Source organism: Podarcis pityusensis (genome assembly GCF_964106645.2).
Source record: "Podarcis pityusensis genome assembly, chromosome: 6".
NCBI classification, from domain to species: domain Eukaryota; kingdom Metazoa; phylum Chordata; class Lepidosauria; order Squamata; family Lacertidae; genus Podarcis; species Podarcis pityusensis.
Window position 1 is genome coordinate 66,121,443 of NC_138030.1, and position 25,365 is coordinate 66,146,807.

Genomic DNA, 25,365 nt, shown 5'->3' on the forward strand with positions numbered 1-25,365 from the left:
TAAATTCCTTGTAAGCAATAACATCATAGCTTGTTTTAACTCAGTTCTATGTGATCCCACCCTTTGTCTTTCTGCTTTGCTTCCCCAAAATACTAGTTTATCCCCCCACTCACTAAAAACAATGAAAAAGAGAACAAAATAATACAACGATGCAAAATTCTGCAACTGTGAAGGATTTTTCTCCCTCCGTAGTTTGTTAGGGTTTTTTTAATGTCATAACAAAATCATCTATAGCTTGGTGATTCCACATCCATTTATCCTCTGATCTCCCCTGTTTTAATGTACATTCAAGTCCCACAGAGAGGGGATGGGGCGGGGTGCGATCCTATCTAGCATAGGAAATTATATTATAAATACAGGTGAGCCAGAGTAATATATGTTGCCCCAGAGTATTAGCACCGTTTAAAAAACAACAACCTGAAAATTAAAAAGTGCCTCACAGAGAGATGCAAAACAGTTAACCTCTAAGAGAAAGATGTCATGAAAGGAGGAGAATGAAGTTGAACAGCTGTAGACTCTGCATGGCAATAGCTTGAAGGCATTCTGAATGCAGAGGACAGATGCTGACAGGCTGACTCTGGGATTATTATGGGGAGAACATTTGCATGCTCAAAAGTGGAAGCCCTGGTTACTCAACAGGAGTATTGCAAACAAATATGTCCATTTGAGCAACCACAAACAAGGACAGTTTTTTAAATATATAATTCATATCTTGCACTGATAGTGTCCAGATCAAGGTAGCACTCTATTCTGCCTTGGTCAGAATCCCACCTGGGGGTTCTGGGCACCACAGTTTAAGAAGGATGTTGGCAAGCTGGAATGTGTGCAGAGGAGGGTGACCAAGATTATCAAAGGTTTTGGAAACTAAGATTTGTAAGGAATGGTTGAGGGAGATGGTTATGCTTAGCCTGGAGAAGAGAAGACCAAGGGGTGATGTGATATTTTCAAATACCTGAAGGCATGTCCCATGGAAGATGGAGTAAGCTTGTTCTTTGCTGCTCCATAGGGCAGGACCTGAACAAATAATATAATAATAATAATTTATTATTTATACCCCGCCCATCTGGCTGAGTTTCCCCAGCCACTCTGGGCGGCTCCCAATCAAGTATTAAAAACAATACAGCATTAAATATTAAAAACTTCCCTGAACAGGGCTGCCTTCAGATGTCTTTTAAAGAAAGGATAGCTACTTATTTCCTTCACATCTGAAGCGAGGGTGTTCCACAGGGTGGGCGCGACTACCGAGAAGACCCTCTGTCTGGTTCCCTGTAAACTTACTTCTCGCAATGAGGGAACCGCCAAAAGGCCCTCGGCGCTGGATCTCAGTGTCCGGGCTGAATGATGTGGGTGGAGAAGCTCCTTCAGGTATACAGGACCGAGGCCGTTTAGGGCTTTAAAGGTCAGCACCAGCACTTTGAATTGTGCTCGGAAACGTACTGGGAGCCAATGCAGATCTCTCAGAACCAGTGTTATGTGGTCCCAGCGGCCACTCCCAGTCACCAGTCTAGCTGCCGCATGCTGGATTAATTGCAGTTTCTGGGTCACCTTCAAATGTGCTTAAATTACAAGAAAGAATATTCCCACATTAGGATGGAATTTGTGATGGTAACAGCTGTTCAACAGTGGAATGGACTGCTTCAGAAAGTGGTGGACTCTCCCTCATTGGAGGTCTTTAAGCAGAATTTGGATGACCATCTGTCAGAGATGATTTAGCTGTGATTCCTGAGGTGCAAGGGGTTGGACTACATGACTCTTGGGGTCCCTTCCAACTCTACAATTCTGTGATGATTCTATTAACACATAGCACCACTGAAACTGCTTTGCTTTGGAAATATTGCAATGGCATGGTTGAATTTTACAAAACAATTCTGCAATTTTTCAAAAATAAAAAACCCACCAAATTTGTGGACTGATACATGGTGTGTGGGCTGATATATGGTGACCATTTTCAGATATGGTGGCATTTAGTGCATGCACAGCTATATATACTATGTGCATAGTATAAAACGCATCACACAGGAACTCATATAACAGCCCCAAATTTACACCATTTGTGGACATACATGTAGTGATCATTTTCAGCTATGTCTGCTATGCCATGCTGAAACAGAAGCATTTTAACCAATTGTGCATGCAGACATGTGTGTAATACCACATGCCTCCATGTCTGAAAATTATCACTATATATTAATCGGTAACTGGGGTAAATTTGAAGATTCTCTCGAAAATGACATGATTGATCAAGTGTGCCATTGCACTACTGCCTCTCAGAGGCACTGAGGAAGAAAGGCAGGCTGGAGCAGTCACTCTGGAACTTGCAGCAGTTCTGAGGTTAAAAAAAAAGGGCAGGAAGATCCCAAGATCACCTTCACTTCGAAAGCAGCTCTGAAGTTTGGGAGGACAGTGCCTGTTTCTTCTTGTGGTATCAGGGCCATTACTCAGTTTAAAAAACCCAGTTGGGCCTGAGATTCAGGAGTTCTGAAGAGTGATGGATTAGTGTCTCAGAATCGGTCACCCCATCCATCACCACTAGTGTGCCTTCTGTTAGTGCCAAAAAGTCATCCAGACAGTTCTGGGCATTGAGACTTTCTCCCGCTATGACTGTCACCTTAATGTTACCACTGGAGCTGATAAGATCTGGACCCACCAAGTGCCTAAATGACAGACCAGCCTGGAATCCCAATTGCACTTCTCTGATCTCCATGAATGGGATGGATACCAGTGTTGGGAGCGAGCCCAGTCCCTCCACAGGCTTGCACACTCCACCTTTTATCTCCTCCTTGGCACAGTTGCAAGAAGGCGGCAGAAGCTTTTGCTTCTGATGTTGATTGATTAGAGTTTAGCATTGCATCCAAAACCTAAACAGTGATTAATCATAGCTTTGATTTGTTGATGCAAGTCAGATTCATAAATGATGGTATGAAATTGGTTTGTTCCAACAAACCATAGTTAAGATTAACCACCCTTTGCTGAGTTCAGGTGACACAGCAAGCTTCAGATAATCTCAAACAGAAGCAAAAGCTTATTAACGCCTCCTCCTCCTCCTCCGCCTGGATGATGGGGACCCAGAGAGTGCAAGGCCCAGGAGGCACTAGACTCATTACCAACATGATAGACTATGGCACCTGTAGTCCTCCATATGTTGTTGGACCCCAACATCTATCACTTCTAGCAAGCCAACGCAGGTAATGGCTTGGGCTGATGGGATTTGGCATCTAGCAGCATCTTGAGGTCCTTAGGCTCCCCATCCCTGAACCTTGGCTTTTCATGACACCTGAAAGCAGCCAATGTGGATCTGTGACATAGAGTTCTTAATACAGTAATGGGTAAAATGGCCGAGGATGTCAAGCAAGATTGCCGATCAGAAACTATTTGCATAAGGGATAATGGGTATAAAGCAAGGAGTAATTATTTATGTCTCCTTTGCATTTAAAACAAGAAATTACAACTGCTATGAATCACTTTGCACTGAATCTAGCAAGTTAGTTGAACTCTTATAAAAATGCTTTATTGACTTGTTCCAAACTCAATTAAGTGTTTATGAACTCAGTCTATTCTGCTACTTGCTGCAAATTTAATTATTTTTGTGGAATGTGTCTGTTCATTTTTCCATGTAATACATATATGTGCACACCAATACTGTAAAATAAATAGCTACAGAGCTAAAAAGCTTAATTTTTGGAGACTTTAAATTGAAATTAGGTTAACTTGGCTCTTTTCTAATTCCCTTGATACACTATGTCTACACATAAAAAACCACTGTAGAATTTACATTACACTATCTGTTTGTAACAGTACCTGTCATGGCTGCCAAGGGTTATGTCTATGATCATCATGGCAATCTAATTAAATATATGCGTATCAGACAACTGGACATGATTCAAGGCAAGCTCAACATTAAATTACAAAATTTAGATGGGCCACTTAATCAATAGACTCAGCAACTAGCTCTAGCTATCACCCCAACTCATAAGCTTGATGGCTTGGTTAGACATACTGTGTAACAGATGTCCAACGTACAACCATGAGCCTTAATCATAAATATGATGCTTTCATTTGGCATGGGATATAGGAAAAGTTTCTCAGTTGCCAGTAACCTGCTTGCTCATAGCAGGGGGCTGGGGAGTACTTTTAAAATGCATGAGCTGTCTTTTGTAGCCTGTTACAGGAAGACTTGGAAACCACCATTAATTTTGCTTTAAATAATCCATCAAGATGGTCCTTTGTTCTGATAATCTGAGTTTCAAGTGAGACCACATGACAAAGAATTACCAAGACCTGATGAGGTTCTTTTCATATTGCTTCTCCTCTCTATTGGTTCTGTTCAGTTCTAAACCACAAATTGAGTAAACGGCAAAAACAACAACCCAGTGCCGACAATCTTCTTTGAAATAAGATAAAACGTGTTTACTACCTGATCGTTTAGTATTGTACACTTCTGATAATCAGTTTTACTTTCTTCTTTTAAAAAAAAATCCTTAAGTGCTACTTTTGCAACAGACTAGTGATTGTATTTGTTCCACCGCTAGTCCATGAGTGAATTAGTAAAGATGAAAAATGGATTTCAGAGACAATTTCAGCCTTGAAAAGATACCATTTGCAACTATGGATAGGTTAGCTTGCTGATAGTTTTCTCCTAAATACTGAATAGATATAGGTTAGATGGGAAGATATGTAATACATTGTGATGGTTATGTGCAATTTGGAGAGAATGTGAACATAATTAAGACGTGCATATTATCTAAAGTATCATAGTGTCATTTTAATTCCTTCCTAAGAAAACAACTTGAAGGGTGCAAGGAATGTGAGCAAGGAAAGTATGAAATTCAGTTTACTTTACTAAAGTTTTATACCAATGAAATTTGAATCATTAATAAAGAAGAAGAAGAAGCCCCAGGGAAAGAAAATGGGACACATAAAATAAACAAAACCGTTTTATTAATAGAGAAAGCTATAATCTAAAATTAGTACAAAGCAAACATTTTAAAGATTATGCTAGGTTATGTGATATGAAAAGCAACCAAATATGCTTTATGAATGACTGGAAGGAAGGTAGGATATGTGCTATGGATAACTGGCTCACAGACATAAGACCTAGAAAACATTTAAACTGTAGTTAAATAATCAAGCACTATGAAAACATAATGGAACTATTCACAAAAGAGTTGCTTGGAAAACATACAAAAGCCTAGTGAGAGATAGAGAGACAGAATTAATGGCCAGAAAACTACAGCACTTAGGTCTTTAAAAAGGAAATGATTAGGTAGAGAATAGTGCTTAAAACAGGAATTTTGAAGAAGATAATTGCTGGTATTATCAGCCTGCAAATACGCCTTGTATTTTTTTAATACATATATAATTTATGTTAGTCAGGAAAGGATCATTCACTGATCGAATATGCCATTGTAGAGTTTGTGAGTGCAAACTTAGGATTCCTTTTCCCGTCTCCTGGAGCGATCTTTTCCCCTCTCCACAAATCGAAGGAAGTAGGCACCTGATTTTCACCTAGGGTTAATAAAAGCTAAAAGTAAACTGTTAAAATTCTACCTATGCTGAGCCCGAGAAGGAGCTGTGAGCCAGCGCGGTTTAGGACCCAGAAGGCCCCGCCAGGCGGCAGTTGTGTAGATCACTGGGAGACTCTAAAAGGGTCCAGTTTTAATTCTCTCTCTAATCTCTGCAACAGCCGCGCTTCCCACAACAGCTCAAGGTTGGGCTGATCCCGACTGTGGCTTTGGATTTTTTATCCCCGCTCCCAATCCCCGGCGGAAACCGCATTAACTGGCTCCTTCGCAATGGAAACCCTCGAGGAAAAAGTGGCTTCAGTCGCTCGAGCCTGAGATCGCGGTATCTAAAGGAGAGGGGCACGAAAATGAAGACGCTGATGGTAAGTCAGTTTCGCAGGAACTAAAAATGGTCCCAGATTACGCCCCCCCCCCCCCGCCTCCGGTCCTTAGGAACTGTGAAGCGAAACCACCAGACCTGGCTGGGAGTTGTCGGGAGAGACAGACAAGAAAGACCCCAGGCTTCCTTTGGGTCGGGTGATTTCAGCCTCTGTGCAGCTTGCCCTATTTATTTATGGGCATTTTTGCTCCATGGGCAATTTTGCAAGGGGGTCTTGGGCTGAAACCTTGTCAAGGAAGAGAAGCAAAGGAACTTCCCGCCTGCCTTATTTTTAAATAGCGAATAGGTTCACATGCCATTATGATGGCTGTTGGTGTTCGGCTGAACCGACTTGCCTTGCAAGGAGGGATCGCGGGCGCTTAGGGCAATAATCACGGGCAGGCATTGCTCTCTCTCCCACCTAAAAAACTGCAAAACGTGGGAGCAGTGGGAATGGCAGCGAAAGGGTAAGCCGGAAAAGTGAGAGGAGGATAAGAGACAGGGGCTTAGGAAGGCAGAAAGCAGAGTGTGTGTGGAGGGGGGGGTCAAATTCAGGAGGAAGCTGCACTTTGCAAGAGGCTTCTCTGCTTTGGAACTTGCAGGGGCTGGAAATAGACGGTTCCACCCCTCCCCACCCCGGCTTCTTCCGCCACCCCAGAGATTAAAATGGTAGCGCTGGGTGGCCCCCCCCCGCCCGCCCGCACCAACCTACAAGGATCTCTCCATGGAGGGGAGACCCAACCCCTTCCAGAAGAAGTTTAAACTTGCAAAGGCTACCAAGACGCGGAGCTGCATTCTCCTCACATCCACCCGCATCCCCGCCATAAAAAAAGGACGGGAAACTTGCAAAAAAAAAGGGGCTGCCTCACATGAGTTAGGCTGGCGCGGGTGTGGAGAGAAAGAGAGAGAGAGAGACGCCGAGCTTTTATTGACAACAATCAGAACTCCTCCAACAGTGGCGGGTTGCAAAGGCGAGGCGGGAAGCGGCGAGGCGCGCGCGGGGCGGGGCTGGTGAGGCGGGAAGGAGAGCGGCGGGGAAGCGGGAGACCTGGAGGGGCGGCGACTGAGCCGCGAGGGACCCCGGCGACGGTGCTGCCGCCTGAGCCGCCCGCGCGCAACGCCTCCTGGCCGCCGCCGCCGCCGCCGTTTCCCGCTCCGCCATCTCCACCACGTCCGGCCTCGGGCTCCGCAGCGCTCCGCTCGCCGCCTGCCTGGTGGGGAGCGCGCTCTCCCCTGCGCACGGCGGGTTCTCTCAGCGTGTCTCCTTGTCCCCCTTTTCAGCGCCATGGGCTGGCTGTGTCTTTAGCGCTCACCACCATGTGCACTAGCTTGTTGCTCATGTATGGTAGCATCGGTGGCGGAGGCGGAGGCGCTGGTAGTGGCGGCGGAGGAGGCAGTAGCGGCGACGGAAGCCCGAAAGAGCAAAGTCAACCGCAGCAGCAGCAGCAGCAGCAGGTGGCGGTGACGGCGAGCCAGAAGCCGGAGAGCCCTCAGCAACTGGGCGGCAGCGGGCAGAGGCGCCTCCCCGACCGCCCCTTGGAAGGCTACATCGGGGTCCTGGACCACAAGGTGAGCGCAGGCGGAGAGGTGCGGGGGGAGGGGGAGGAGGCGAAGGGCGGACAAGGGCGCCGAAGAGGGAGCTCCTCTGGGGCCCTTGGCTTGGGCCGACTGATGAAAGTTCTCCGGGGAAAAGGTGTGTGTAATAGACATTTCTGTTCCATGAACTATGGGGAAATAGCATGGGAGTTAAGGTAAGGGAAAGGGACCCCTGACCATTAGGTCCAGTCGTGGCCCACTCTGGGGTTGCGGCTCTCATCTCGCTTTATTGGCCGAGGGAGCCAGCATACAGCTTCCGGGTCATGTGCCCAGCATGACTAAGCCGCTTCTGGCAAACCAGAGCAGCGCACGGAAATGCTGTTTACCTTCCTGCCAGAGCGGTACCTATTTATCTACTTGCACTTTGACGTTCTTTCGAACTGCTAGGTTGGCAGGAGCAGGGACCGAGCAAGGGAAGCTCACCCTGTGGGGGGGGGGGATTCGAACTGCTGACCTTCGACCTTCTGATCGGTAAGTCCTAGGCTCTGTGGTTTAACCCACAGCACTACCCGCATCTGGGAGTTAAGGAGCCACGCTCTTCTCAGAGGCACTGAGAGTGGAGTGCTCCACGGACATACAGCCCTGTGGGATGTTTTAAGGGATCACGTTGCCATTCAAAAGGCTACCCTTTATTCCAGGGGCAATCAATCCAAATTATTCTGTAGATCGCTTTGGATCGCTTTCTGTGGGAAAAAACCAAAAAGCAGCAAATACATGTTGTTAACAATAATAATGAATTCACATAGAATCCTATAGAAGGGACCATAAGGGTCATCGAGTCCCACCTTCTGCAATGCAGGGATCTTTTGCCCAACGTGGGGCTCGAACCTATGGCTCTTGAGATGAAGAGGCTTGTGCTGTTCCAGCTGAGCCGGTTTTATTTTATTTTATTAATATTGCCTGATGGGATATCTCAGAGCAAACGCCACATACTGTCTATTGCTCGTTAAGAGAGAAACTTTTTTTTAAAAAAAATATATGCTTAACATATTTTGAAGAACGAATGGAAGATGTATAGAATTAATCAATGTAAAACTCAGTAAAGGATAATAACAGAAAGAGAGAGAGAGGAATGTTTCATTTGGTGGCTGTATACAGTGGGTGGTATCCTAACTAAGGCTGCAATCCAAATCCCACAGGAGGCGTTGGATTGCGTGAAGATGTTTCCCCTCTTGTTTCTGCTAGCTCAACTAGCTTCCCATGTGTGGGTGAGCAGAAGGCCTATTGGTGTCTCTGCCAGCAGAAAGCCCCCAAGTGGGGCAGGGTAAGGCTGATTCCACAGCCAGTGCCAACCAGCACAGAGCCTAATTTGGGCCCAAACACTGTGCCGTCTTCCACTGTTGCCACCATGAGTGGGTAAATTCAATGGGTCTGTTCCCTGTATGGCTTAGTCAGATACCACCCACTGGTTTCACAATTGGGAAGTGTCTTAACAGGGAGTTCTGTTACACTGGGAGCTTTTCCAGACAAAAAAAAATTGGCATGGCCTAAATTATCAGAATCAAACAGATAAACAGGCTTTAATCACTCCCTTTTGCAGAAGTGTTTTTGTGAAAAAGGCACTACCTTCAGAAGGAATTCCTTCCTTTAAAGCAGGGGTCTGCAACCCGCGGCTCCGGAGCCGCATGTGGCTCTTTTACACCTTTGCCGCAGCTCCAGGGCGGATACTAGCGAGGGGAGGAGGTGCATTGTGCGCCCCGACACTCCCCACTGTGGCGGGCGCTGTACTGGCTGTGACGTCGCATGGGGGCGGTGCGTGCGTTAGTCACGCACCGTCCTGACGTCACCTTCCCGCCCGCTGTCAGATCGCGGCTCCGGAGATATATTTGTTTTAAATGTCACAATAGTTTTGCGGCTCCCAGGTTTTTTTTCCTTCGGAAACGGGTCCAAGTGGCTCTTTTTGTCTTAAAGGTTGCAGACCCCTGCTTTAAAGTAAGCTTCATCTGCCAGTTTGTAGGTCTGCCTGTAATGGGCAACTTCTGCTTCTTAGCAGATCAAAGTCTCTAACATCGGTTTTGAAGGCTTTGCAGACCCCACAGAATCAATATTCTCAAGGGCAAAGGAAAGATAGTAGGCTTTTTAAAATAAAAATGGTGCATACAAATTTCAACCTCTCCATTGGGCCTTGGATAAATGATACTGATGATGCAATGCTGTGCATGCTTTGTGTGTACTATACAAACCTATTTGCAGAAGTAAAATTTGGTGTTGTAGATAAGTTCAGAATGACACTCTTGTCAGTAGTAATATTTGCTACCGAGGATACTTTCAAGACTGATAGTCTCTAATTGCGTTCTGAAGCAAAGGTGACAAAAGTATGGTTTTCTTAATGCAGCAAGAAGTGGGGGAAGAGGTCTCAAATTATTGTGGTATAATGGGATTTAAATGTATATTATGTGTGGAAAAACTGGATAAAATATGTGCACAGAAGCACATGCCTCCTAGGACTTCACAGTAAATTCTTAGCCTACGAAAAGCTACTATGTCACCATGAAGGCTTTGAGCCTGCCTTCTCTATTTCTACCTGCAGGGAGCTGGGTGTTGTCATTGCTTTAACACATACGGGCAGTTCAGACAGGTAATCTCCACCTATAGTCTGAAGACATTCCATTCCATACAAGTGCTCTTTCTACACATTTCAGGTGGCTGTTCAGAGTAAATCGACAAGATTTGACTGTGATTTTGGTAGTAAGCATTGTAGTAATTGTTGTCCTTTGGTTGTTTTTAAAATCATACATCTACTGATAGGAGTTACTTTAAAAGCATGATTAAGTGATACAGGAGATGAAGTATGGATTAATTTGAGATAAAAAAATTAATTACTGCACCTTTCTATTATAAGGCTATGGCCCCTGTGCACAGTTCCCTTGAAGTAAATGCTTTACAAATCGACAAAATTTAGGTAAGGGTGCTTCAGGACTGGAGCCCTTCACCACTGCTGAGGCATTGCTTTTCTATAACTAGCTAGGAGTAGAACTGAGACATAGGGCTGGAATTCAACATCATACTATGTGGGTGTCCCATCCGTCAAGGAGGAGCCCTCATGCAAGATTTGCACAGATGGGACTCATTGGGTGAATCCTGCCCAAAGGTTCCACACACTGCTTAATAGAGTGCTTTATTATCCAGCAATGCCATTCCCAACGGCAACCCAGAAGACTGCTTTCTAATGCCTACTACTCACAAGTAAGTTCTTGTTGTCAGTAAAGCTCAGTTTTCATGCTAATAAAAGGTTTTATTGCACCAGGTTTTTGGGGACTGAGTGACAAATAGCCCCTGGCTTATCACTTGAATGAAGTCCGTCTCAGTTGGTCCCCACGTCGGTTTCTTTTTCCTGTGGTAGAAGAACTCTTTAATTACTGATTTCTTGTCATTTAAATCATTATTTATTTTTTAATGGTGCCTTTAATAAAGCATTTTAAAAAAGAAAAGAGAACAGAAGAGTAGAAGCCGCTACAGGACATTCAGCAATTTACGTTGCAGTCTTAAGCACTCTTACTAGGAAGCTCAATGGGGCTTCCTTCAGAGTATACATAATGAAGTTTATTCTGTTAGAGAGACTATTCAATAAGCAAATCTGAGGCTATTTATTTCAGGAGTCCTCCAGCACGCATCAACAGAAAGCAATAAAGCTGGCTGAAGATGCAAAGAGGAAGCATTCAGTGTAAAAGCACAAAATCCCAGAAAGACTTCAAACACTGTGCCTACCTACTGGACAGACTTTCTTACATAGGGCATAGAGCTATTTAGTTATCCAGTTGCAAGAATTGTCTTTTACCCATAAGTAGGTCTAGTAACATCGGGGTAGCAATGGACTAACAATGACAACATGTGAATGCTCTATGAAAAGTGTATAAACAACAACTGGAAATTCCACAGAAGAGAACAACTTTGGAAATACCCTCACAGTGTATTTAGGAACAAGGTGTTGAAGGTTGTGTCTGACAGCAGTACTAACAGATACATAGAAAACTTTGCAGTTTCCATCACAATTTCACCTGAAATTTTTTTTTTAACATTGTATTTTCTCTTTCCATGCATCATACATAATTCCTATGGGATCTATTCATGACTATATGTCAAAAGTAAACAGCTTCCTCCCTTCCTTTCATAGTAGGTTCAAACACTATATATAGCCTTGATTTGATGAAAGCAGGGTTGTTCTTTCAAGAAAGAAGTATCAGCGCAATTTTCAGATAGTTTAACAAAAACAAAATGAAGTTGACAGCAGTAACAAATACGGAAGATAATGTTGGTCACTTGCAGATAAATACCATGTACAGAACTTGAATGAAAAGACAGTTCAGTATTACTTTTAATACATGGAAAAATAAATAAAGGGATCTGGTTCAAGTGACTTGCTTTTTCCAGTTATAATGAGATATTTCACTACCGACTTAACATTTGGAAACTGGAAGAAGGTAATTTTTTTCTATAGAAATAGTTGAAGGAAAACCTCCAAGTATTAACTGGTCTGAAGACTTAGAATATGTTGCTTTCAGAGAGCATGATGACTAGCATAATTTAATTGTACCACACTGATATATATATATATATATATATATATATATATATACATATGTGCATGCATATGCTATATATATCTATGTATATATTTAATGAAGAGTAGTTCTGCAAATAGTTTGAAATCTCCATAGTCTCCAGTTCAGAACATACTTGGCGACATAATTACTTTGTATAATTTAAGCAAGAGAGAAAAGGTTATTGCTGTTGGAGAACAAAAATAATAATAATTATCTTCTATGGAGAGCTTTTTGTAAGAGATGGAATCTGTTGAGGGTTGCTGCTTCATCTCTTGTGATGCAAGATAAGGCCATGAGGGAATGTATCTGGTACTCAATTTAAGCTTTACATCAGTTACTTCTGCTCATTATGTTGGTGTATGTAGTTTTCAAATATATTTCTTTAAAAAGCCAGGTATGCTTTGTTATCAAGTAAGCCTGCAATCTTTTGTTCACTTTCCTAAGAGTAGCATCCATTGAAAGTACACAGTCAAAGGGCTTGTGCTGAGCATATAGATAGTAATGGAGCATTTGCTGTTCAATATCCACCAACAGGAGTCTTGGGGTGGAATTCAGTGTATCATTAAGGGAGGTATGCATGAGCAGACCATGGTCTGCTAGTGCAACGGAACTTTCTCCCCTCTGTTCCCCCTAAGTTTCCCCACTCCCCACCCCCTAAAGTTCCAGGGGTTTCCCCAGAACTTTGGAAGAGGAGACAATCTGGATGGTTAAAGATTACCATTTTTGCTCTGAAAGGTGAAGTAGTTGGATCAGCTGTATGATCACTTTGTTCTAGAATAGGCTGTCCAAAGGTTTCTGTTCTATATAAGACGATGGAGATAGGCTTTCTTTCATGGTCACTTACCATGAAAGCTTGCAATAACAAGTTTTTACTTTCAAACACATCACAATTTAATCAGAATTAATCTAACATTCTAAAAAGCATTGCATGGAGGGGAACAGGTCAAATAATCAAGTAACCAGTTAGTGGGTAAACTACCTTGTGTTTAGCATTAATAGGTTAACCATGCAATTGTGTGCATGGATATGCAGTAGTACTTCCCTTCCTTCAGTTTCCTGGGACTTACTTTCTAGAAGTGTGCATAGGACTGGTTAAGTATCCATTTGCTGCATCCGTTTACAGAGGAAATCTGGGGGTTCTTTCATTAATGTAACAGTTCCTCTTCACCAAATAATGCAAGCAAATCATATATTGTTGGGAAACAGCATTGCTTGAAGGAAGAATCACAACAAACCAGTGATTGGTTTGTGCATGCTCACAAACTCATTTTGGATTCTGCTGTGCGCAGGAAAAAAACAATTGGCTTTCTGTATGGATGAACCAATGCACAGTACTGCTGAGAGCTGGGAACAAATCACTACTAGCCTCTATTGACAACTATGATTCAGGATGTGAACGCGCATCCAAGAGAACAGAGAGGCTACCAGATCTTGGATGAGGAGGATCAGTCACCCTGGTGTGAGGAGGCATGCTGCTAAAAAAGATAAGAAAATATATATATATATGTCTACTTCAGATTGATGCTCAGCAGACAAGCCTGAAGGGTCAAATGACATGATAAGCCATTAGTTGTACATATAATCCTTGTGGGTAGTTCTGGTTTCCATAAAGGTCATTGATGTTACCATACAGTTACACTACAACCTTGAAATTGAAGCCAAATATCTAGATGGACAGGTTTATTTGCATATCACATCAAACTAGCCTTTATTAGTCTGATGCCCCCCAGATGTTTTGGCCTATAACTCCCCCCAAGTTTGCACTACAACTCCCATGCATGAGCTGTAATAAAACATCTGGGCAGTGTCAGGTTGGCAAAGACTACATTAAACCATAGTTAAAATGAACTCAAGTTTAATGTGAACGAGCAGTGTTCAGTTCACAGTTTATTGCAGAGAAATAAACCACGAGTTTGCTTTGTCCCCAGAAGAGCAGGGAAGAGAAATTTGGGAACTCACATTAAACATCATTCAGATGTTGACTGCGCATGTTGTGTGTGTTCTGCTTTTTGTTCCCAGCAGCATTAACTATTTCTCTGAGCTTGAAAAATTGCATCACCGGTTCATTTCATTCTGATGATTCTTGTTTAAAGTTTCAGTGTGCATTAAGTGATAACATTCTATCTGTATCACAAAGCAGTGGAACAAAGATAGAAAATGGTACCTTTTGCTCCATGCCAGATTGCTAGTTTCTTGCAAGCAGCTGTCAGTCCTGACTTGGCACCAGCTCTGTTTGTAATCCCTTGAAGTACTTTATCCCTTATTGCTACTAACTATGTATCAATCAGCTCAACATGTTGTGCATTTAAAATTCCACATCATTATGTATTTACTGTGGGAAAACATAGGAACATCTTATTGAGATACTTTTGCTGTGCTTTTTTGGGGGAGGGGGATAGTCTGACTATAAAGGTATGAAGCTTTGCCCCGGCAAAAATGCTATTTGAAAGTGACCAGAAGGCTGGAATTAGGCATGTTGGACAGTTCCAACAAAAACAGACATGGGAGCAGAAATTGCCAGTGTTCACCTATTCATCCTATGTCCAGAACAGAAATCAGTCAGCGAATATGATCAGTATTCACAGTTGTTGCTTTCACTCTGCAAACAATACGTAATTGATTACATTTCCCTCCATTTCCATTGCATTTCCTTTGTATTGAAATGAATGGGGTGGAATAACACAATGCTAACACGTAATTAATTACATAATTGCGCCACAGTGGACAGTGAGACAAATAATATAGTTTTTTGCAGGAAATAAACTGCATTGGAACAGAAACAGTTCTGTATGTTATGCATACAGATCAGAATAGAAAGTGATGCCTTCCTACATCCCTGGCTGGAATGCCATATTTTTAAGGCCCAGTGATGCGCTTGAGATGGTAAACATAGTAAAGAGATGTGCTGTGGTCAGAAATATGCTCACTTCTCTCTGATAGAACTGGACACATTGGTAGCAGTCCATGGAGCAAGCCAGTTTGTGGAATTCAGAAACTCAGAAAGGGAATTCAACACAAGCAAGGTGGCAGGGCGCATAAGTAACAGCAGCAAGATGAAGTAGCAGCCTCAGTTTACTGAGACCTAAGAGCAAGGCTGATCCCTGAGGTTCTACATAATGTAGGGGCTGGTCCCCATTTCTCTTTCTGCTGCTGTGTGGCTAGAATTTAATCTCAAGCACTTGCTGCTAGGGTGGAAAAGTTCTATACTACTGTCCTCCAGCAGCAATAACTTATTTAATCAAAAAGTGCAGTAGTGCTATATATATATGTGAACTTAATCGGCTAGTTACAGCTACTCAGCCTCTGGCCACATCATACATCCCGGGCATAATGCTATCCTACATAAATTCATAATCTTTGATGCGGCTTACTCATCACCCACACCTGCCCACAAGTATGGGAGCATACTAGTCACTAGAATTGTAAAAAGATCAAAAGGTTTAAATTGCCTCAAAAATTGACAACTCTGCAAATGCATCAAAATTGCCCAAAAATTATTTTGCATGAGTATTAGCTAGGTCTTCTGTCTCTGTGTAGTACAGATGTCTTTTACTTACTTACTTACACACACACACACACACACACACACACACACACTATACCCCCAGTAAGAACTAAAGCATGTTAAGGAGACATAGCTGGCTTTTAATGCGATCAGCCGAAATAGAAATTCCTTAACCCAATAGCATTTTGCTGAACGAAAAATGTGGGCTTTAGCTTTTAGTATCTTTTTGTCACTGGCTTTCTGCTTTAACCTGCCCTGCATTGCTCAGTGACACATGCAGATAATGGTGCCCATGAAACAAAGGTGGCATTGATATTAAGGACCATGGTGTATTAATTTAGCTCCTAATTAGTGTAATCAACTCAACTGAGCTTTGGTGCTGATATAAGCTGATGTGACAGCACAAAGGCCACTTTCAAGGTGAGGCTGGATATTGCATTGTCTTTGCTTCTGTCCTACACAGAGTCTCTTCATTTCCTGCTCTTCCTGTTTAATTATGGAATAATTATGGAATGTTCTTATAGAGAACACTATTAAAAATGGCCAACATTATTCAGCAATCTTACATACAGCAATCATGTACATTTCTCCTCAGAAGTATGTGTGAGTGGATTCAATGAGCTTACTCCCATGTAAGTGGCTACAGGGTTGCAGTCTGTATATTTGGAGAAAAAAAATCTTCACATTTATGTGTGATACTGTGGCTCTGAGAGAGAGAACTGGGATATCTTTTTAGCAGCACAGTGGAAACCTTTAGGGCAGAAAAAAATGGGTGTGGGCTGTTCAGCTCTGTGGTGCTTTCACAGCAGCATTGCTGAATAATGCCAAAGGTTGCAGGGCCAGCCCTAACATTAGGCAGAGTGAAGTACAGTTGATTGCCTCAGGCAGTTAATTTCCAGTGTCATGAAAAGGAAATGAATATATTGTAATGTTTTTTTTACTGCCATAGAGAGGGACTTATGATATTTTATGTCTCAAGTGCCAAATGGCTTGACTGGCCTTGATTTGTGATGTGGCAGGGGTGGAGAGAGGACACCATTTTCTGCTTAGCCTCAACCAGCAAAATGTTTTGAGTCAGCCCTAGGAACCTGAAATGTTGCAGCTGTACAAATGATAGTTCTCTTGACTGTGATTCACAAAAATGCTAATACAGTATGTAATAAAGAGTAAGTGCTACGTGTTTTTTTTTGAAGTAGCATTCTTAATTGCAGTATCAGATTGGCTATTTTGTGGAAGGGAGAAGGCATCTTCCTATCGATGTTGAGTCAAGGGAAGTTGTAAAGAGAAAATATATAGCACAAGTGGTAAAGGTACATTTAATAGACTTTTTTATGCCATCTCCTTTTTGATAAGAAGACTTAACAACGTGACTTAGGAGTTTTGCTCTTCTGAAGGTCCTTTGGAAACACTAGGGCAGATGGAAGATGTAGTCAAAACAGCTTGATGAAATAGGCTATTTGATAAGAAATAGCCTAGAAGACAGAGAGGATACTGTCTCACAGCAAATTATGAATTGTGAACATGCCTTGCTTATTTCTTATAGACTGTAAAATTTGCCTTGCCAGCCATGTCAGGTAACCTCTGGTTTACAGTCTGTTCAAGTGTGTTATTAGTACATGTTAGATTTGCTCTGGTTTTAGTACCCATAAAATAAATATTTTTTAACATCCACCCTTTCCCTTATATTAAATTTGAATACATTTTGCCCTTTGGTTACAGGAAGGTCAGGAGTAGATGAAACAGTTGTAATAACACTGGATAGCACATTAGTCCTTGCAGTTCCCTCTAAGGGAAAATAAAATCCAGCAACCGAAGAGCTGTGGAAAACATGTACATCTATATATGAGGCACAGTGTATATAGGGACCTTTAGGGAAAAGTGTTGTACTTGGGAAATTGTTTAGTAAGAAATAATCAGGTATAAAAGGACATAGCGCTTCTGGAGATGGCATTTGTTATCAGGAACATGTTCTCCTCCAGTCCTCCAAATAGTGATAAAACATTTTGCCCTGTTGCTCGCGGCTCCAGAACGTGTTTCTCAACTTGTTTCTCCTTATTTCTCTTTTCCTCTCTTCTGCCTCCTCCTGCCTTCCTACACAACTTTATAATTTCATCGTCTGTGTACAAAACCTCTCTCCTGTTCCGGTGAAATTCACCTCCATTATGTTGCAGGAAAGCACAGGATAGCTTTTTTAAGCCTGTGGCCAGCATTTGCCTTCCTTCTTTTTTTTGTTATTTTATGCCGGGACTCTTAATGTACCAAGCCAAAAATGTAATCCTCCAGGGATGTGATAAACCTCCAGTTTTTGCTCCCTGTCAGGGGCTGGGATGGGTTATGTTTGGCTTAGTGGATAACAAGTTGCACAGGTCTGTTATAAATACAGACCTTATGAACTTTCCTTATTTCTTCCAAAGCTCCTAGAGTGCACAAGAATTCCTTGATTGTGACTCAACAGACCAGTGATGACCTCTAAGCTGCATTCTGGATTATTGTCACAAATTGCTGCTGGCCCTTGGCAGTTGCAACTGTATAGTTAAAAGGGATGAAGACTTTGAAGGTGTCTCGAAATTACAACTAACCCAGAATGCAGCAGCTAGACTGGTGACTGGGGAGCAGCTGCCGGGACCATATAACACTGGTCCTAAAGGATCTACTGGCTCCCAGTACATTCCCTAGCACAATTCAAAGTGTTTGTGTTGACTTTTAAAGCTCTGAATGTCCTCACCCCTGTATACCTGAAGGAGCGTCTCCACCTTCATTGTCCAGCCTGGACAATGAGGTCCAGCTCCGAGGGTCTTCTGGTGGTTCCCTCACTGTGAGATGTGAAGCTACAGGGAACAAGGCAGAGGGGCTTCTTGGTAGTGGCACCCTCCTTGTGGAATGCCCTCCCATCAGATCTCAAGCAGATGAACAACTATTTGACTTTTAGAAGACATCTGAAGGCAGCCCAGTACTAGGAAGTTTTTAATGGTTGATATATTATTGCATTTTTAATATTTTGCTGGGGGCCGCCCAGAGTAGCAGGGACAACCCAGTCAGATGGAGACATGTTGTTGTTACCAAAAATGCAAGAAATTTCATTTGAAATTGTATGAGTTTTGATTCATTTATTAGTTGACGTGTTTCAATAAAATCGGTATTTCTGAAGGAAAAAAACATGCTTTCTTTGCTTTTAGACAATGCTTGCATATTTCATAACATACATCTTTCTTTAGAAAAACATTTCCCTCCTCTTACAGACAGGATGTTGCTTGCCAATTTTTGCATGTACATGTATTTAAAAAATGAATAAAACAGCTTGCCAATTAATCAGGGCATTCTTATCAGTTTTTCTTAATTAATTAAGCAAACCAATTAATTGCTGCTGCCCTAATGAAAGCATCTTGTTGGATGTGGTGATACGTGGAAGGGACACATGCATTAACCTTCTGATATTTTCAGCTCCTCTTGGTAGCAGCTACGGAGATCATATTTTAGTTTTTGCCTGTATTTCACAGGATAGCATTATTGTATTTATTTTCAAATATGACTTCATTTTCTGTGTCTCTTAAGGTTTTGTGTGTGTGTGTGTGTTATGCATGACTGCATTATGTCTTATTTATGTTACGGTAAGTGAAAAACAGTGTTTTCAAGAATAATTCATACTTTTAACTTTCTCTTGCCATGATAATCTTGGAAAGTCTAACAGATGGGAAGGGAAGATTAATGCCACTTGAAAGCCGCAGATTTAAAGGAGGCTACATTAAACACAGTCTCGGAAGCTCTTAACAGACACTTTTAAAAATCGTTCCATGTGCTGAGGTGAAGTCCATGGAAATTGTTTGTCTGGGTTGGGGGGAAGGTGGTAATCTTAGAGAATATTTAAGGTAATGTGTCTGACAAGAGTAATATGAAATTGTGTGTTCCTCTTATATCCTGATACAAAGGTAGTTTTATTTTTGTGTGAAATCAGAATAATTCTTTTGAAGCAAACTTTACAAAGTAGTATAATTTTTCTTCCTATCCCCTCCCTCACCCCGCCAGCTAAATATTTCCACAATGGATGTAATATTTGCATCTTGGTCTCTAGAGCCATATTTCCCTTGTCTTTAGAAGTAAAAGTATAGAGCATTATATTATACTGTGTATATTAAAGTTGTTCTCCATACGTGGGAAGTTTTATGAACCTTAAGGATAAAGTTAAGCTTCTCTTTCAAGCATGTTACTATGACAAGAGTGTTAATCTTCTACTGTCGCAGCCAGGGCTTGCTGTGGTCTTAGTCTAAGCAGATGTAAGTGCAAATAAATTAAAAGGAATCAGCCTCTCAGATATTTATGTTTTACCTTATTTTAAAGAGCAAAGGATAAAAAGGGGGATGCTGTACCAGATATCTTCTATAAGAAGGCTGAAGCTTATACTTAGCTGCATCATAAGTCCTTTTATGTCTCTACCTTTGGAAGATGAAACTAAATTTTCAACAACAACAAAATCCATGAAAATGAGATGTACACTTGGGGACAGGAAAATCATAACACATTCTGCTTTTCCCTAATTAAAATTCCATGGAGTTGTCTCCAGTATGTTCGTGTTTTATTACATCAGTAATTACTCTTACTTTTTCCTTCCAAATTGCACATTAAGCCACTAAGGAAGAACACATTGCAGTTACAGTGAATATTTGAACAACGTATTATAATATTCACACAACCCTTCCCAAGTTATAGGAGTGGTCTGCATGAAAATGTTAGATATAGAGTTAAAGATTAAGCTTTCAATTTATGGACATAATAGGGCATGATATAGCGAATGTTTGCCTTCCTTAGGCATATGCGTATTGCATATTTAAGGCTCAAGTGAGTAAACATAGCATTCTTACCTGTAATGACCCATTCCATAACTTCAGTGTCTTAAAATTTAATTTTCTTTAAAGATGACACCTACAAATGCACCAGCATTCCCCCCCCCCTACACTACAATGGAATATCTGAGGAACTGGAGCAGTTCTGACTAACCAGGCCTCTCTCTTCCCACATGAACGTGGACAGCTCCTCTCTCTTCCCACATGAACACATAGAGATGGATCACCTACATAGGTATAAATTGCAAGGGATTTTAAGGAAGTCACCCAGGTGGTCCCATGCAATTTGCATGTACATGCAAGGTAATTGATGATCCTTTTCTACGAGTGCAAGCAGGGACAGTGGAGTTCGAGATGGCCTTCTGGGTGGGCAAAGAGGAGCCCTACCATCAACCTACCTGAAAACTCTAGATTACCTTGAAAATTGTTGTGTATGGTTGGCTGCTTTTATTTTGTTCTAAACTATTGTTTTTCTTGTTGTAACCCTTCCTGGGGCTTGATGCTGAAAGATTGGTAAGGAGAATGATGATGGTGGTGGTGGAAACCTGCATACACGAGAATTTAATTGCTCTGTTGTAGGATGTACCTAAGATTTGCAGCCTTCCAATTCTGCTTGGCTGCAAACTCAAATGGCACATGATGGGTGTAATATCTTTTAAGATCTCCCTCCCCTTCTGTTAGCTTATCCTATGGGTTTTCCCAGTGCCCTCTAATGGAGCTTGCACAGGCAGCGAGGGCCAGCCTAGGCTGTTCCTTCAAACTGTCTTATTATTTGTGGCCCACAACCTGGCGTGCTCAGCAACTGGCGCTCTCCACTTCCAATTACGCAAATGTTCTGAAGGCATGCAACCCCGCTGCTTGTCACTCAGTCATTCTCTTTTTACTAATTCTTCCAAGGTTTGACCACAAGGCAGGTGCACAAGTGTTAAGGTGACCCTGCAATGCTGGCTGTCTTCAATTTCCCATAGTGCCTCCATTAGCTTTCCTTCCCATGCTATCTGCACTGATAGTTCATGCACGGTTACTTGCTTACAGTCTTGGCCTTTTTGTCACAACAGTAGCACACAGCTGTGGCACTAAATGAGTGGTGTCGGGGTGATAGCCTGCTACTGAGGGAGCATGGAATCCCACCATTTTCATACTTTACACCATTGCTGAGTTGCAACCCTGGAGGTTTACTAAAAGGTCAGTGCTTTCCTTCATAAGCCACTGACCTTTCTTCTTGATTATCTTTGTGAATTGCTGCTGTCTTTGGGTTAATAGAACTTTGTAATCAAGGGGCTGAGACTGGGGGCCATGAGTAGAGGTGACAGATTGCTGATGTGTGGTAAACACAGGGAAACAGACAGTGGCATTGACATTATGAAAATGTAAACAATAACAACCCCTCCCTAGGAATACAGAGGAGTGCACCATAGATGTATTCAGCTTTTTTGAGATTTGGCCAGAGATAAATGTAATATCTGCTGGTAAATATCATTGCACAGGGCTTGCCTTAATCTGTCACTGAGCTCAGGGGCAACGTATTTTGTATATTCAGTAAGGCAGATTTCTTCCTTGAGTTTCATATTTCTATTTCTTTATGGGCCACTGAGAATAGGCAGAGGTATTTTCTTTCCAATATTGTCCTAGTGCACTAAGTAAGAACAAAGCTAAATTAGATCACTTTTGTGGAACTCTTCTTTGCACGACAATTGTCTATAATGCAGTTTTTAACCCAGTTAGTACAATTGTCTATAATGCAGTTAACCCAGTTAGTACTTGCTTGAAGGAGGTGGCCACATTAAAGCCAAGTGAGAATGGGATATGTACTACGTGTGGTGACTTTCTTATGGAATTGTGGTATTCTGGTATATGGGGGTGGCATGCGCTGCCCCACTTGGCTTGTGCACAGAGTTGCAGTAGTACTGTGGTGTTCATTGGCACAGTATCACAGATGAGTCAGAAGATGTGAGTAGAAAGAAAAGAGTCCTGGTAAAAATTGGGTGAGGATGTCAGAAGCTCTTCCGTTTTTAAACAAACACAGCTTATTCTTCCATTGTTAACCAACCAAGTGTGCTTAATCTGAACTATGGTTTGTTGTGACACTTGTTTCAACAAGCTATAGTCAAAATGAACCATGGTTTAGGGTTCAGATGTAATGTTGAAGTGTCATTAATAATAATTTAAAAAATTAGTGTTTCCAATTTCCTGCTCACAGAATTTCTGGAGGAGGAGAAGGGGGAGTGTGTGAACCTGAGACTTGCTATGGCTAATTCCCATGCTTTATCATCATGCCATAACTGGCCCAACTAATAATAGAGGCGTGGATAACTAAAAGCCAAGTATTAATGAACCTCCCATCACTTATCAGTCATCATGTAAACATAACCCTGAGAGTGTAAACAAGTTATCCTGGGAAACTCAGAAAATCTTATCTGTAACCGCACCTTCTTGCTGGGAAAAGCTGCCACAACTGATTTTCTGCCTGCCATGTAACCACTGAACAAGAGTCCTGCCAGACAATCCTATCCATAAAACCTGTTGATTTCATAAGTTGAATCAATGAATACAAACAGAATGTAGTGGATTCTGATTCATTTATGTGCAGGCATAAAGTGGCAATTTAATGTATGCATCAGGTGTTGCTAATATTGTTCGTTCTTCCTTTCAGGCCCCATTTTTCAACACTTTAACTTTCATTCTTTAAGTCCTCAGGATAGATTGAACTTAATAGCCAAATAAATAAATTAAATTCCTAAAGGGTCTGTTGAGAAACAGCAACAAAATGGAATACTATCAGCACCTTCACCTTATGGGAAATTTAACAGCTCCCATGCTGAATACTTATTTCCCTGTCTTAAGCAATTTGCTCAAGCATTTCTCTAAGCTCTCACTGGGGACATGTGCTTGTTGGACCAGCACTGATCACAGGACACAACTCCCGAACAACACTTGGTGATAAGTAGTTGTTGAGAACACAGCAGTAATAAAGCCTTTGTGTTGTTGTAATTGACAAAAACCATTTTGTCTCATTTACAACCCAAATGAAATGAAATTTGAGGGTTTTTTCTTACTGAATATTAGACAAACAGGAAATACTTGTTTTGTAAATATTGCTATTTTGTATTAGCCAATATGCTTCTTATGGTGCCACCCTAAACATGTCTACTTAGAAGTAAGTCCTACTGATGTCAGTAAGTACTTTTTAATGTGTGAGCCACGATGCAGAATGCATATTTTCAACCATGTAAAGAGTCCTACAGTGGATTGATAAACACACAAAAGTAGGGAAGGTTGTGAAACACTTGGCAGACTGTAGCACCTAGCTGGTGGACCACATTTGGCTCTGTATGTAGGTGTTTTCCATCATACTACATGGGAGGCAAGCAGCAACATGGCAGACCTGGGATCTGGCCACCCAGTTCCATTTAAGTTAGAGTTGTTTCATTAGCTTTATTCCTGTGCATCCAAAGATCTCAAATAGTTCTAGTGACTCTGTATTGCTGCTGATTCTCCACCACTGTTATAGAACAGGGACGTCCAACTCCCAAGAGACTATGATCTACTCACAGAATAAAAAACTGGCAGTGATCTACCCCTGGGGGGGGGTTGTTGACCAGTTGAACACCCCTGTTAAAGACTGATGTATTGGGAATTCTTTTATTACTTCTCAATACAGTGGTACCTCAGGTTAAGTACTTAATTCATTCTGGAGGTCCATTTTTAACCTAAAACTGTTCTTAACCTGAAGCACCACTTTAGCTAATGGGGCCTCCTGCTGCCGCCGCACAGCCAGAGCACGATTTCTGTTCTCATCCTGAAGCAACGTTCTTAACCTGAGGTACTATTTCTGGGTTAGTGGAGTCTGTAACCTAAAGCGAATGTAACCTGAAGCGTATGTAACCCGAGATACCACTGCATAGCCAGTTGGCCATTGATTTTATTAGGAGCTTAGCTAATCCAAATGTACTGGATAGTAGCTATCACTATACAACACTGAACATTTGCCTGAATTTCCCAACTTAGTGTTAGCTGGGAGGGTTTTTGTAACCAGCTGCTGTATTTTCAACCTAGAAGTAGGTTAGATGAAGCAACCTTGTTAAAGATTGCATTACTTGATACAGCTTTGCTCTTGTAATGATACATTGATCAGGCATACTCAGGAAGCCAAAATGCAATCCTATACATACAGAATGGGTAACTACCAGCCCTTGCCCAAATATGGCCTTACCCATGCCTTTCTACCTGGTCCACCAGCTTCCCCTCAGATCCACACCCTTCCTCACTTTCAAAACTTTGTAATGTAAATATTATTTGTTTTGTATGGAAGCCAGACAATGCAATGTTACAGTTGTTGCTAAATAAGTAAAGGAAACTAAAATTACTTCAGCATAGCTGAAAAAGAGTCATTCTGCCTTAGAAGTGTAGAGAAAAGAGCATAAAACAATGTGACTTGTATCACATCCTGTAGGCCAGTGTTTCCCAAACTTGGGTCTCCAGCTGTTTTGGACTACAATTCCCATCATCCCTGACTACTGGCTCTACTAGCTAGGGATGATGGTAGTTGCAGTCCAAAAATAGCTGGAGACCTAAATTTGGAAAACCCTGCTGTAGGCACTTGTCTGTGACAGCTCAAGCCATAGTGTTCAACTATGTTTTACTCAGAGTCATGTTCATTAATTTCAGTGGAACTACCATACTCTGTTTAAAATTTAGTGGAACATCACCTGCAGCAAGCTATCTGCATTATCTTAGCTGTATTTGGTACCATTGCTTTCTTTTTGTTTAGGGGGCTGGGAGCATTTTTGTGTGTGTGGAACAGTCAAAACAGTTTTGGGAACAGAGAATCAGTGATTAGCCGAAACCTCATTATTCCTCTATGCTGTCTTGAAAGGGCAGGTGACACGTGCAACAGGAAATCCTTCTCTTTCAAGCAGCCAAGAGAAGCTGAGGAAACAGGCTTTGTCTCCCTAAGAAAAAAAGAATATAATTTAATCACATGATAAGCTAATTAACTGAA

The 25,365-nt window shown here is 41.9% G+C and overlaps 1 protein-coding gene across 2 annotated transcripts in view; it reads left to right on the top strand.

Moving 5' to 3' along the window:
- Positions 1–25,365, top strand: part of ST6GALNAC5 (ST6 N-acetylgalactosaminide alpha-2,6-sialyltransferase 5) — a 146,986-nt gene that overhangs the window by 61,156 nt on the left and 60,465 nt on the right. For both annotated transcript variants that reach the window (XR_013987343.1, XM_081009001.1), the window contains exons 2-3: positions 5,684–5,884; positions 7,162–7,449. Coding sequence is in view for 1 of the 2 variants with exons in the window: in XM_081009001.1 (XP_080865127.1) it covers positions 5,684–5,884; positions 7,162–7,449 (489 nt within the window). In the remaining variant the exon portion in view is untranslated. The remainder of the gene's footprint in view (positions 1–5,683; positions 5,885–7,161; positions 7,450–25,365) is intronic.